The sequence below is a fragment of the Chenopodium quinoa genome, unplaced genomic scaffold (assembly GCF_001683475.1).
Source record: "Chenopodium quinoa cultivar QQ74 unplaced genomic scaffold, ASM168347v1, whole genome shotgun sequence".
Lineage (NCBI taxonomy): Eukaryota > Viridiplantae > Streptophyta > Magnoliopsida > Caryophyllales > Amaranthaceae > Chenopodium > Chenopodium quinoa.
In genome coordinates, this window is record NW_018745666.1 from 326,780 (window position 1) to 342,222 (window position 15,443).

Consider the following 15,443-nt stretch of genomic DNA (forward strand, 5'->3'; position numbering starts at 1 on the left):
GACTGACGCGAAATTTAGTAGCGTTCCCCACAGACGGCGCCAAATTGTTTCGGATGAAAACAATCGAATCTCGGAAGATCCTTTTATCTTGAGGGAACTTGGTCTCGGTCCGAACGACGCAGGAGCCGAGGGTTTCCTGCACAACAAATACACGTAAACTAGCCTCGGGGGGGACGCCGAGGAAGGCCCCTCCGATGCTTAAGTCAGTATATTAGAGAGAGAAAGCTGTGCAAGAGTTTAGTTGCTTGAGGCTTTATTGTCTTACCAAGAATTGACCAAATTGTTGGCTTTTATACCTTGGCTAATGAAGGAGGCGGATTGGGCCCGGAAGTCAGTTGGGCTGGGCCAAGCTGATTGGGCCGTTGACTGACCTTGACATGGCTTTGAGGATGTTGATTTTTGACTTTAGCACATTTGGAGAGTTGAACCTTAACCTTGGGCTTTTAATTGGATCATTCAGTGACCAGGCCCAATTGGACTAAATTGGACCCAAACAGTTTGCATTGAATTTCTTTATTGTTTTCTTGTTTGTTTTCGACCTTTGCTTCCGCTGTCGCACAACAATTGGTATCAAGAGCTCAGGTTCAATCCTTGGAGAGTTTCTTGAAGATAACAATGGCAGGAGATTCAACAATAAGAATTGAGAAGTTTACCGGGAAAAATAGTTTCGGGCTATGGCAAATTAAGATGAAGGCTCTGTTAAAACAACAGCAGATATGGCGTCCGTTGGCTCCAAAGAGTACTACTTCGGAGTCAGGAGACGGACCGACTGACTCGCAGTTAGAAGTTATGGAAGAGAAGGCACACTCTACCATATTACTTAGTCTTGATGATCAAATCATCACGGAGGTTGCTGATCAGGAAACGGCGGCTGGATTGTGGCTGAAGCTGGAGTCATTGTATATGACTAAGTCGTTGACCAACAAATTATTACTGAAACAGCGGTTGTTTAGCCTCCGGATGCAGTCAGGTACTTCCTTACGGGAACATCTAGAAAAACTTAACTCTATTTTGCTTGATTTACGTAATTTAGATGTTAAAATTGATGATGAGGATGCTGCGTTGATTTTACTTGTATCTCTACCGTCTAGCTTTGAGAATTTTGTAGAGTCTTTTGTTGTTGGTAAGGATTCTATAACCTTAGAAGAAGTGAAGGCAGCACTTCATACTAGGGAACTCAGAATGAAAGCTACGAGTGATAATGGGGATAATGGTAGTGGGTTATTTGTTAAGTCCGGAAAGTCTAAAAAGAATAAGGGGTTTAACAAGGGGAACAATGCTGGGTCGGGTGCTGGAAACGGCAAGGATGGATCTAGTAAAACTACTACTAAAACATGTTATTACTGTAAAGAACCGGGTCACTTTAGGAATAATTGTCCGGTGAGGAAAAACAAGTCCCAGGCTGCTGTAGTTGAAGAGAAACCGAATGAGAGCTATAATTCAGAGGAAGATTTAGCATTAGTCAGTTCTGCTAGGTCTGATGATTTATCTGATAACTGGGTTCTAGATTCGGGGTGTTCGTTCCATATGTGTCCACGTCGAGATTGGTTTGATACATATGAACCTCGCAATGGGGGTATGGTTATAGTCGGTAACAATGCTCCATGTAAGGTCACAGGTATTGGTTCCATGAGGTTGAGGACTGTTGATGGGCGGAGGTTAACTTTGACTAATGTACGGCATGTTCCTGCTTTAGGAAAGAATCTGATTTCATTGGGTACCCTGGATGAATTGGGGTACAATGGTGTGTTTTCAGATGGGGAGTTGTGTATTTTCAGAGGTTCTGAGTTGGTACTTAAGGGTATCAAAAGGAACACCCTCTATGTTTTTGAGGGTGTTACACTGCCTAGTTCTGCGGTTTGCGCATCTGTATCTCACCAGGAGATGACTAAGATTTGGCACATGAGGCTTGGTCATATGGGGGAGAAGGGGATGCAGCTATTGTCCAAGAGGGGTCTTCTATCCGGGGTCAAGGTTGCCAACCTTGAATTTTGTGAGCATTGTGTGTTTGGTAAGAAACACAGGTCAAAGTTCAGCAAGGGTGCTCACATTACTGATGCAGTGCTCGATTACATCCATTCAGATTGCTGGGGTCCATCTAGAGTTGAAGGTATGGGAGGTTACCACTATTTTGTGTCATTTGTTGATGACAAGTCCCGATACACATGGCTTAGGTTGCTTAAGTCAAAGGATGAGGCCTTCAAAGTTTTCAAGCAATGGAAAGCTTTGGTGGAAAATCGACAAGGAAGGAAGATCAAGAAGCTACGAACGGACAATGGGCTAGAGTTTTGCAAAGACGAGTTTAATCAGTTCTGTGCAGATGAGGGTATAGGTCGGCATCATACTGTCAGGAAGACACCACAGCAGAACGGTGTAGCAGAACGGGTTAATCAGACACTGCTAGAGAGAGTCCGATGCATGCTCTCCAATGCAGGGCTTGGGAGGAGGTACTGGAGTGAAGCTGTGTTAACAGCTTGTTATGTCATTAATAGGGGTCCTCATTCTGGAATTGATTCCAAGATTCCGTTTGAGATCTGGAGTGGTAAGTTGCCTAATTTTTCGAATTTGAAGATTTTTGGTTGTGTTGCTTATTATCATGTTATTGAGGGTAAGCTGGATCCACGAGCCAAGAAGGGGTGTTTTGTTGGGTACGGGGATGGTGTGAAGGGGTTTAGAATTTTTTCACCTTCGGAGGGTCGGGTCATTCTTAGTAGGGATGTTACTTTCGATGAAAACACCATGTATTCAATTAAAAATGCAGAGATTTCAGATTTGAGAAGGGAAGGAGACAATTTATTACAGACAGATGGGGTACTTGAGGTACATCAGTCTACCATTGCTGATTTACCTCGGGTACAATATATTGATGATGATGCTGATGTTCCAGTGCCGGGTACTCCTGAACCTGAGATTACTCCTACTCATTCTAACTCTGGGGATGAGGTGGAGCAATCTAATCAGGGGTCATCTAGTCAACCTGACACCATTCTTGAGATGCCTAAACGAGTTATCAAGAAGCCTGTTAGATTGATTGAAGAGATGGAGGGAAGAAATTGCTGTGTTGATGCGATGACAGGTTATGCATTGAGTGTAGCTGATGATGTAGAGTCATTTGAACCTGCCACATATAAACAAGCAATTAGTTGTAGTGAGTCTGCGCAATGGCTTGCCGCAATGGGTGAAGAGATGCAGTCCCTTTACAAGAACAGAGTGTGGGAACTGGTAAAGGTACCGGAAGGGAGGAAGCTTGTGGGTTGTAAATGGATTTACAAGAAGAAAGAAGGGTTGTCGGAAACTGAGCAAATACGTTTTAAGGCTAGGCTAGTTGCTAAGGGGTTCAGTCAGGTAGAAGGGGTTGACTTTGTTGAGATATTCTCACCTGTGGTTCGACATACTTCTATCCGTGTGTTATTGTCAATTGTAGCACATTTTGATCTTGAGCTGGAGCAGTTGGATGTTAAAACGGCCTTCCTTCATGGCGATTTGGAGGAGGAGATTCTGATGAAGCAGCCCGAAGGATTCGAAGCTCCTGGAAAGGAACACTATGCCTGCAGATTGCTAAAGTCATTGTATGGACTTAAGCAATCCCCCCGACAGTGGTACAAAAGGTTTGATTCTTTTATGGTTTCACAAGGTTTTGACAGGAATTCATATGATTGCTGTGTGTATCATAGTAAGCTGGATAATGGTTCCATGATTTATCTTTTGTTATATGTTGATGACATGTTGGTTGCCACAAAGAATAAATCTGATATTGCTAGATTAAAGGAGATGCTTAACTCGGAGTTTGACATGAAAGACTTGGGTGCAGCTAGGAAGATTTTGGGTATGGAGATCTACAGGGATCGGGCTAGAGGTAAGCTTTTCTTGACTCAGAAAAGCTACATTGAAAAGATTTTGTCTCGTTTTGGGATGGAAAAATCGAAGCCTATAAGTACGCCAACTACTGTTAGTTGTAAGTTGTCTTTGTCTATGTCACCTCAATCAGAGGAGGAGTTGTCTTATATGTCTAGAGTTCCATATGCAAACGCGGTTGGTTGTTTGATGTATGCTATGGTCTGTACTAGGCCGGATATTGCGCATGCTGTTAGTGTTGTAAGCAGGTTTATGGCTCGACCTGGGAGGGAACACTGGCAAGGGGTGAAAAGGATTTTTCGCTACCTGAGAGGGACAGCTGATATTGGTCTTGTGTACGGGAATGGTAAGGAATGCTTGGTCACTGGGTACAGTGATTCTGATTATGCAGCTGATGTGGATACCAGGAGGTCTGTGACTGGTTATGTGTTCACTTTGGGTGGTTCTGTGGTTAGTTGGAAGTCTACATTGCAGTCATCAGTTACGTTGTCAACTACTGAAGCTGAGTATATGGCTCTAACTTCTGCAGCTAAGGAGTCTATTCGGCTCAAAGGCCTAGTAGGTGAACTGGGTATTGCACAGGATTTTGCTACAGTGTATTGTGATAGTCTAAGTGCGATTTGCTTAGCTAAAGATCAAGTACACCATGATCGGACGAAGCACATTGATGTCAGGTATCATTTCTTACGTACTGACAAGAGGATTAAGGTGAAGAAGATTGGGACTGCTGACAACCCGGCTGATTTCTTCACTAAGCCTGTTCCGTTTAGCAAGTTTAAACATTGCTTAGACTTGCTAAATATTGATTACTACGTGATGTAGTAGGCCCTGAGGGGCGAAGTTGGGGAGCTCCTGGTGTAGGTGTGTTGGCCTTAAGGTGGAGCTTGCCCGGGGCTTGTGATGCAGGTGGAGCATTATGAGTTGTTATACTTGGAGACGAGTATGTGATGGGTCTTGGTTGAAGACTTATCGGGATGTATGGCTTATGCATGAGTCTTGCATCGGGTTTGGCTTGAGATGTTTTTCCACTATGTCTTGATGGGGTCGTTTGCTGACTACGAGTTCTCGTCAAGGTGGAGATTGTTGATAAGTATTAGGTGACTCGTACTTCGTAGCTTTGTCCGCCCGATCGGGCGGACATTGCCCGGTCTGACCGGGCGGTGGGGGTTGGATACGTTGAAGCATTCGTATGGAGTCTTCTTCTCGCGCCCGATCGGGCAGACCTTGCCCGGTCTGACCGGGCGGAGAAGGAAAAATACGGAACGCGGATTTTGCGGTTTTAGGTTATCTTATTTTATTATCTTTTTGCCCAAGTATCTTTTAATTAGGGATTAATATAAAACCTCCCTAATATCAGTATTAGGGTGAAGAGAGAGAGAGTGAGAGCCGTTCTTGAGAAATACAAGAATCATCTTTGTAATCTTTGCAGTTTATAGTGAAATCATTCGATCTCGGTGCCCGTGGACGTAGCTATCACATCGATAGTGAACCACGTAAATTCTTGGTGTTGTTCTTATTGTTTGCATTGAATTTCTTTATTGTTTTCTTGTTTGTTTTCGACCTTTGCTTCCGCTGTCGCACAACAGATGCCACGGCAAGATCACTCCTACCCGCCATGCAAAATGTCCAAAATGCCCTTAGGTCAGCTAACTTAGCTGGTAGAATAAAAGTCTCTACAACAATCATAAGTTCAATCGTGTCCGGTTTTCCACCCTCTGAAGGTGTATTTACATCAGCATCATTCATGAATCCAATTGTTAACTTCCTTAAAAAATAATAACGCTCCTTTATTAGCCAATATTTATCCATACTTTTCTTACCTTTACACTCCATCTATAAACCTAGATTATGCACTATTTACTTCGCCCAACGCACAAGTTACCGATAAAAATAACGGTTTACAATACCAAAACCTATTTGATGCACTAGTCGACACGGTGTATGCTGCATTGGCAAAGGCTGGAGGCCCTAACGTACCAATTGTAGTGTCCGAAAGCGGTTGGCCTTCGGCTGGTGGTGATAACCGTGGTGCTGCTACGTTTAATAATGCTCAGACGTATTATAGGGGTTTAATAGGCCATTATAGGCAAGGTACACCTTTGAAGAGACAGGCAATTGAGACGTATTTATTTGCAATGTTTGATGAGAATAAAAAAGGTGGTGCTAGTACTGAGAACAATTTTGGATTGTTTAGGCCTAATAAACAACCAAAATACCAACTTAATTTCAATTGAAAACTATTTAATTAGTTTTCGGATATGTAATTTTATACTATACATAATGAATAAATGAAATATAATACAAGGGCATAGCCTAAAGGTGTAATAAAATATGTGTATGTTTTTTTTTATTTGATGAAAAGATGTAAGTCATGTAACAAAAAAATATAATAGTTGAACAAAATGTTATGTTATTATTAATATTATGTATTACTACGTGATATTAATTCTTACTACTGTATAATACAAATCTTGTGAAATTTATGTTGGTTCACCATATAGTCCACATTAATATTTTGTAAATTCTTTTTGTCAAAAAAAATAATAATAAAATAAAATAAAATAAAAATTGTTCAAATTTTTGACGAGAAGTTTTTCAACATCATTGCTATTTCGATGGCTAAATATAATGGGCCGAATTGCCCGTATACTCTCTGGGCCGCATGCCTTTTGAGTATTTATCCACACTTTTTTTTTGTAAGAAACACACTTGTATTATTATTATGACTTTATTTTTATTCTTTTTTTTATTATTATGACTCTTTAATTAATATAACTTTAATAATTGTCTATATAAAGTGGCATGTGAAAAATGAAATGATCGACTTCAAATAAACCTCCTCCAATGGCTGCCGCTACCTCGCTGCTCATCACATCATTCATATTACTTGGTCTACATCTTACAGGTATCTTTGATTTTGCCTATTATTGTGTCAGTGAGTAGTAACATTTTTATGAATCGGAGGTAGTAATTGATTAATATTGATTTATGTAGGATGACCAAGTTATCTATCCGTGTATTTCATGTTAAATTCGAGTCATCTTATTTTTTTCGTGTAGATATTATCAGCTCTAGATTCAATTTATAGGCTCTATGGTAAAATATATATCTAATATGCTTTAAAGTTGTACATATATGTGTCAAATAATAAGTTTTTATTGCAAAAATGTAACATAAATATTACATAAATCTCATTATCTCATCTAAATTAGCTAAGCAAGCTTATGGAAACTTGTACTAATGATGATCAAAATGTATTGTAGAAGCGCAAATTGGAGTATGTTATGGAAGGAAAGGAAACAACTTACCAAGCGGAGAAAATACAACACAACTCTACGACTACTACGGCATAGAAGCAATGAGACTCTACGAGCCCGATGAAACGACACTCAAAGCCCTACAAGGAGCAGGCATCAAGCTCATGTTGGGTGTCCCTAATGAAGAAATTGAATGTATGGCGTGTGATCAACCCATCGCCGATGAATGGGTTCAGGACAACGTCGTCCCCTATGTAGAATTTATCAAATACATTGTTGTCGGAAATGAAATCCATCCGTCTGACCAACCAGCCTCATCAGTCGAATCAGCTATGCAAAACATATTAAATGCACTAAATTCTAACAATATAACTAGTGATATAAAGGTTTCAACGGCCATTGACACGAGTTTAATCATAAACTCGTATCCACCATCTAATGCCAAATTTAAAAACTTATCATATGTTGGCCCAATAATAAACTTCTTAACAATTAATGAATCGCCTTTGTTGGTAAATATTCAACCCTACACTACTTATATGAATGATCCGAAAAATATTAGACTAGACTTTGCGTTATTTACTGCTTGTGGGATTGTATTTACGGATGAAAATAGTGGTAAAAATTATCAGAATTTATTCGACGCAATATATGATGCAATGTATGTAGCAATAGAAAAAGTTGTTACAAATGCACCTAATGATGAGTACACCTATTCAGTCGATAATGGTCGTAGGCACAACAAGAGGCACAAGCCACCTAGGGTGGTGATCTCGGAAAGTGGGTGGCCGTCGAAAGGTGGATTTGGTGAAAAAATAAAGATGAAGGCTAGTAGAAAAAGGCACCACCAAACGAACGGGGGCTTAGAGTGTGGAGGGGAGTTACATAACGGAGTGGAAGAGGCCGCCACACCGGAAAATGCAAAGACTTACTACACCAATTTGATCAAACATGTTAAGAAGGGGACTCCTTTGACACTAGGTCAAGAGATTGAAACATACTTGTTTGCAATGTTTGACGAGGATCAGAAACCCGGGGATGAATCGGAGCGTTCTTACGGCCTTTTTACACCCGATCAACAACCTAAGTATGGCGTACTCGACATTTGTTGATCGATATTTATTACCTATATGTATGTATAATTGCAAAATAAGTATCTTGATAATGTTGTGTGCATTAGGAGTTTCCTAACAAGAAAAGCTTTCTAAATGTCGTGGCCTTTTTTTTTTTATGAATTTTAATAGAGATAAGTACTTGAATTGGTATAATTTTGTGTACTAAGCTAACATGATTTCCTAGTAATATAAGTTGTAACCATATCATAAATCAAGCATATTAACTACGTACTCATAAAAATATCCCAAAATAATTAATCGATGATAATTCTTAAAAAAATTCTTATGTTAACATTTTGTATTGTCACACGATCATCAATAAGAACTTTGTGTCGAAAAATTACCTCGAAAAATTAAGTAATAGTGAAGATTAATAATATAATTTGTTAAGGTGGTGATTTGAACCAATAATAACAAGTTATACATAAAATAAGACGTAATATATAATGGAACTAAGATTTTGAACTCGATTTAGACAGTAATACAATTGTTAATATATTATGCCAAGTTGATCTTAAACAAACCACTAGTTATAGTAAATAGACAGGTATAAGGCTTATTTAATTTAATTGGAAACATTATATCGTTAGAGATATGATATTTAAACTATAATGTACACTTATGTATATATTGCTCTTATATTTTATGGAGTACTCTTTATGATATCCCAAATAAAAAAAAACTTTTTAATACTTGTACTTTGTAGTTAATTATAATGGCTACTAAATTTTAAACTGAATTAAGATCATCTTTTTTTTTTTTTTAGGGATTAAGATCCATCTTTAGCTTGCATGCAATGTTATGTTTTGGCTGTAATTTAATTTCAATATGACTTCTAAAACATTTTTCTTGATGTTCAACGTATTTACACTCAATATTGACAACATTTTTAGACCTTTTTATTATTATTTTTATTTTTTTAGAGAGCCACAAGGACGGGTGATAGAAATCGATCCTAAGATCTCTTGGGATCGAGAGAAAAACTCTAACCAGACCACTTGAGGGTATTAATTGTTTACTAGCAATTATACGTAGATAAGATATTTTAGCATGCAAATTTTGTGGACATTAGACTTAATGACTTATTGAGCACTCCCACTTAAGAAGGCTAGTGTACACATTTACAAGTAGGCCATCCACCTACATTTCCACTATATACTCTGAACTTGTTCAAGAATGTCTACTTACATGCTAAGACGACAAGAAGTAATAAGATCTAAGCTAGCTACCACCACTATACAACTTGACTTGCTAAACTATATACTGAGGGATAGCTCAAATGGTTAGAGCTTTCCTCCCGATTTCAAGAGATCTTGGGATCGATTCTCACCCCCGTCTTTGTGGCTCTATATATATATATATATATATATATATATATTGTTTAAAGAGAAACGATATCATTGATTATTATGCTGCCAGCTCAACTTTTATGCCAAACTAGCAAGGGTTTATACATTCCAATTGGCCGCCCCTTGATTCAACTCGAATACTAATTCATCATCGGGTGGCTAAATGGATAATAATTTAATACATTTAGGACATTTTTCTGTCAAGACTAAATTTAATTATCTGCGGCTCACGATTAGTTTTCTAGTACTCCCTTTGTCCCTAAACATTTGACACAATCAACTTTATACATATGTCAATGCACTAGTTTGATTTTATCTTTATATACTACCTCCGTTACATATTATTTGCAACGATTTGACATAAAGTAGAGAGGAAAAATGTTTATTCGTTGCAAATAATATGTAACGGATGTCGTATAATTAAATATTAATGAAAATTATTTTTAAAATTATATTATTAAACTTTATATTAATACCTATCTAACAATATATTTTTTTGATAAAATATACTACCTCCGTTTCTTTTGAAATGACACGTATTCCTTTTTAGGAAGTTTTTTGTAGTTGACACGTTTCCTTTTGGGGTAACTTTTTTACTTTGCATTTACAAGTCACCTCACCTGCTTTTTCATTCTCTCTCACTCTCTCTCCTCTCCTTAATATATGTGCCTAAATCAAACACGTCAACTATTCTCATAAATGAATTGGAATGGAACATGACATATTCGCGCATCATGGCAATGAAGGATAATTTATTTTTACTCTTGGTGTAAAGAGAGTCGCAAAGATAAGTGATGTGGAGGACCACCCCCTCAAAGTTGATCATCCACGGCAATGAGGGACGATCCAAGTGGCTAAAACAAAATTTTTGAATGACTTACTATGTCAAGACTGCAAAATGTATATGGACTGCACATCCAAATGCACCCAAATAAGCTTCCGTTATTTCCTCAATTGGCTAATTAAGATGATTTGAGGTATTACGTACACCCTTTCCAAAAAGCACATCATCATATTTAGAGGTAAGAACATAATAGACTAACAATAGTAAAACTAATTAGGGCTCAATTATTTAACGCACTGAGTTTTGTTATAAGAAATATAGATTTATATGCATGTGATACGTGATTTAGGCTTCTAAATTTACATACACCGATCCTTTTAAAAGATCGAGGAAGAACAAATTAAGGGTATTTTAGGTAATTTAAGGGGACACCATAGCCATCCCCTTGGCCTGATAGATATATATTTAAACAATTAATTATTTAATTTTAATATATATATATATATATATATATATATATATATATCACTACAAAAAAAATAAGAATAGGAAACACTTAAGATTGCAACAATTACAGAAATGTTACTCTTAATAATCTAACGCAACAATATTGATTTGTTACCTTGAACTAAAGTAACAGAAAAAAAAAGTGTTGCTCTAAACTATATAAGGCAACAGTCGCTTAAAGTGTTACCTTTTTCTTGTCTAAGACAACACATATAATAATTGTTGCATGAAAAGATAACAATAACAAAACTATTGTTTGAAAATGTAACATTAATATCTATGTTGCCATCTATGGCTAAATTTATATTAAAAAGACAAATATATATATATATACATATATATTCGGTGGAGTTGGTGGGGACCTCACCTTGTGACTTTGAGGTCACAAGTTCGAGCCCTACCAACTACTAAATGCTTAAGAGTCACAACATTTAGAAACATTTTTGAATTATCTCCTTAGATGGCAACATTTTTCATTTGTTGTCTTAGTAAAAGTGTTGCCTTATGTATCATTTTACCTTGTCTTTTAAAATTGTTGCCTTTGAATAAAAATATGTTGCCTTATGAATAGACAACGGGGGCATAAATTACGCCTCATATGTGTTGTCTTAGCTACAAGGCAACATTTTTTTTATATTAGGCAATGGTTTTGCACTGTTATCTTTGCTTTATTTTGTTGTAGTGTGTGTGTGTGTCTATATATATATATATATATATATTAGCTTGTTTGAGGGATTTGAATTTGGTAGCATGCGAGATGAATGGTTAATGAAATCGGTGCAAGTTGTAAATCAGTAAATTGGCCTTTTAAAGGCAAATTGGATGGTTCCACCCACCCAATTGTACTCCCGGAGGGTATTAGAGACCATGATAAACATTTCGCCAATTTTTATTTCCGGGCGAAAAAAAGTCAAAAAATTCAAAAATTGAACGCTAATATCCACCTTTTTGAGAAATTTTGGAGTCTAGTTTAAAAGTCTCGAAATTCTAGGGTATACATCTCATGGTCATATAATGTCGTTTGGAACCATATGTGATCATTATTTTTGTCATAAATGTTCGTGGTAGATTTGAGTTAATGAAATCGGTGCAAGTTGTAAACCGATAAATTTGTCGTTGAAAGGCAAAGTGGATGGTTCCACCCACCCAATTGGACTCCTAGAGGGTATTAGAGACTATGGTAAACATTTCGGTAATTTTTATTTTTGGGCAAAAAAAAGTCAAAAAATTCCAAAATTGAAGGCTAATATCCACGTTTTTTGAAAAATTTCGAAGGTTTCGGGGCCCGGTGACGAAAAGAAATGAGATATTAGGGGATACATCTTGAAGTCATATAATGCTATTTGAAACCATAAATGACCATTATATGTTGTCATAAATGTTCATGGTAGGCTTGTGTTAATGAAATCAGTGCAAGTTGTAAACCGGTAAATTGGTCGTTTGAAGAAAAATTGGATGGTTACACCCAACCAATTTGATTCCCGAAGGGTATTAAGGACCATGGTATAAATTTCGGCAATTTTTATTTCTAAGCGAAAAAAAATTCAAACAATTCCAAAATTGAAGGCTAATATCCAAGTTTTATAAGAAATTTTGAAGGTGTTGGGACCCGGTGTTGTAAAGCCTTGAGATTTTAGGGAATACATCTTCGGGTCATATAAAGTCATTTGGAACCATATATGATAATTATTTGCTGTCATAAAAGTTTGTGTTAGGCTTGAGTTAATGAAATCGTTGCAAGTTAAAACCAGTAAATTGGCCGTTTAAAGGCAAATTAGATGGTTCCACCCAGCCAATTGAACTCCCGGAGGGTTGTAGGGACCACGGTAAACATTTCGGCAATTTTTATTTACGAGCTAAAAAAAAGTCAAAAAATTCCAAAATTGAAGGTTTCGAGAAATTCCACGCTTTTTGAGAAATTTTGGAGGTTTCGAGGCCCGGTGTCAAAAAGGCTTGAAATTCTTAGGGTATATCTTGGGGTCATATAATGTCGTTTGGAACCATACATGATCATTATTTGTTGTCATAAATGTTCGTGGTAGTCTTTAGTTAATAAAATCGGTGCAAGTTAGTTGTAAACCGGTAAATTGGTCGTTTAATTAAAGGAAAATTGGATGGTATCACCCACCCAATTGGACTCTCGGAGGGTACTAGAGACCACGGTAAACATTTCAGAATTTTTTTTTCTAGAGTGAAAAAGTCAAAAAAAAATTCCAAAATTAAAATCCACGCTTTTTGAGAAATTTGAGATGTTTCAAGGCCCAGTGTCAAAAAGTTTTGAGATTTTAGAGGATACATCTTGGGGTCATATAATTCCGTTTGGAACCATATATGATTGTTATATGTTGTCATAAATATTCGTAGTAGGCTTGAGTTAATTAAATTGGTGCAAATTGTAAACCGGTAAATTGGCAGTCTAAAGGCAAATAGGATGGTTCCACCCACCCAATTGGACTCCAAGAGGGTATTAGGGACCATGGTAAACATTTCAGCAATTTTAAATTTTCGGGCGAAAAAAAGTAAAAAAATTTCCGAAATTGAAGGCTAATGTCCACGCTTCTTGAGAAATTTTTGAGGTTTTGAAGCCCGGTGTCGAAAATCCTTTAGATTTTAGGGGATATATCTCGGGTTCATATAATGTCGTTTGGAACCATATATGATCATTATGTTGTCATAAATATTTATGGTAGGCTTGAGTTGATGAAATTGGCGCAAGTTGTAAACCGATAAACTGGCCATTTAAATTCAAATTGGATGGTTCCACGACCCACCCAATTGGACTCCCGGAGGATATTAGAGACCATGTTAAATATTTTGGAAATTTTTATTTACAGGCGAAAAAAAGTCAAAAAATTCAAAAATTGTAGGCTATATATATATCCACGCTTTTTGAGAATTTTTGGAATATTCGGGGTCCGGTGTCGAAAAGTCTTGCAATTTTTGGGAATACATCTCGGGGTCATACAATGTAGTTTGGAATCATATATGATCATTATTTGTTGTCATAAATGTTCGTGGTAAGCTTGAATCAATGAAATCGGTGCAATTTGTAAACCAGTAAATTGGTCGTTTAAAGACAAATTGGATGGTTCCACCTACTCAATTGGACTCCCAGAGCGTATTAGGGACCATGGTAAATATTTCGGCAAATTTTATATTCCGGCAAAAAAAGTCAAAAAATTCAAAAATTGAAGATTAATATCCACGCTTTTTGAGAAATTTCGATTGTTTCGGGGCCCGGTGTCGAAAAGCTTTGAGATTTTAAGGGATACATCTCGGGGTCATAAAATGCCATTTGGAATCATATATGATCATTATATGTTTTTATAAATGTTCGTGGTAGGCTTGAGTTAATGAAATCGGTGCAAGTTGTACTCTGGTAAATTGGTCGTTTAAAGGCAAATTTGATGGTTCCACCCAGCCAATTGGACTCCCTGAGGGTATTAGGAACCATGGTAAACATTTCAGCAATTTTTATTTTCGGGTGAAAAAAAATTAAAAAATTCCAAAATTGAAGGCTAATATCCACGCTTTTTGAGAAATTTTGGAGGTTTCGGGTAGAGCTGTCAATTCAGGTAAATGGGTCGGGTTCAGATCGGTAAGAATGGGTCAGGTCAATTCAACTGGGGTCGGGTCAATTCGGATTAATTCCGGCCATAACCTATGCGGGTCGGGTTTGTATTGGGTCATGCTTGTGTCGGGTTACGTCGGGTCATACTTCTTATCGGGTTTGGGTTATAATCAGGTCGAGTCATTTTCAAATCGGATCAATCTCGGGTTCAAGTCGGGTTCGATGCAAGTCAATAATTTAGGGGTTATAATCAGGTTGGGTCATTTCCAAGTCGGGTCATTCTCGGATTCAAGTCGGGTTATGTTCAAGTCAATAATTTGCTGGTTACAATCAGGTCGGGTCATTTCCAAGTCAGGTCATATACAGGTTCAACTAACTATAAATAGATAAATATCATTTTTATCAAGCTAATTATTTCCTTTGACTATAATATATATGGCAATATACAAGGGAACTATAGTCTATAATTTAGGAAGATGTTCCTTTCTTTTGCTGTCCTTGACCGACTTGGTCTCCCTAGACAAAATGCTTTGATCAACAATAATAAGGTGGTCTAAATTGCATTTAAGGTGATTTGAAATTGGGTCAGGAACAATTTGGGTTGAATTTAGGTCGGGTCAATAACAAGTTGTGTTGATTTCGAGTCGGGTTAGTAACAGATCAAGTTGAATTTTTTGGTCGAGTTAGTAATAGGTCTGGTAAAATTTGAGTCGAGTCAATACCAAATTGGGTTGAATTTGGGTTAGGTTAATAACAATTCGGGTTGATTTCGGGTCGGGTTTGTAAATGGTTGGGTTAAATTCGTGTCGGGTTAGGAACGGGTCGGGTTTGAATTCAGGTCAAGTTAGTAACAAGTCGGGTTAAATTCGGGTTTTGACGGGTTAAAACAGGTTTGGGTCAATTTTGGTTTAAGTCAGGTTCGTTTCAAGTCAATAATTTACAGGTTACATTCGGGTCCGGTCATCTTCAGGTCAGTTCATGTTCGGGTTCGGGTTCGGGTTCGGA

At 37.4% G+C, this 15,443-nt stretch overlaps 2 protein-coding genes across 2 annotated transcripts; both read left to right on the forward strand.

Moving 5' to 3' along the window:
- The first annotated feature begins 5,449 nt into the window (after nt 1–5,449).
- LOC110717160 (glucan endo-1,3-beta-glucosidase, acidic-like) lies at nt 5,450–6,265 on the forward strand. The gene is given in 2 exon segments (XM_021895800.1): nt 5,450–5,629; nt 5,631–6,265. Coding segments are annotated over 2 exon segments (618 nt in total). The 5' UTR covers nt 5,450–5,470; the 3' UTR covers nt 6,090–6,265.
- Nucleotides 6,266–6,683: 418 nt separating this feature from the next.
- Nucleotides 6,684–8,436, forward strand: LOC110717195 (glucan endo-1,3-beta-glucosidase-like). The gene is made up of 2 exons (XM_021895839.1): nt 6,684–6,760; nt 7,119–8,436. The coding sequence occupies exons 1-2, from the start codon at nt 6,700–6,702 to the stop codon at nt 8,222–8,224; spliced, it is 1,167 nt and encodes a 388-aa protein (XP_021751531.1). The 5' UTR covers nt 6,684–6,699; the 3' UTR covers nt 8,225–8,436.
- The last annotated feature ends 7,007 nt before the right edge of the window (nt 8,437–15,443 follow it).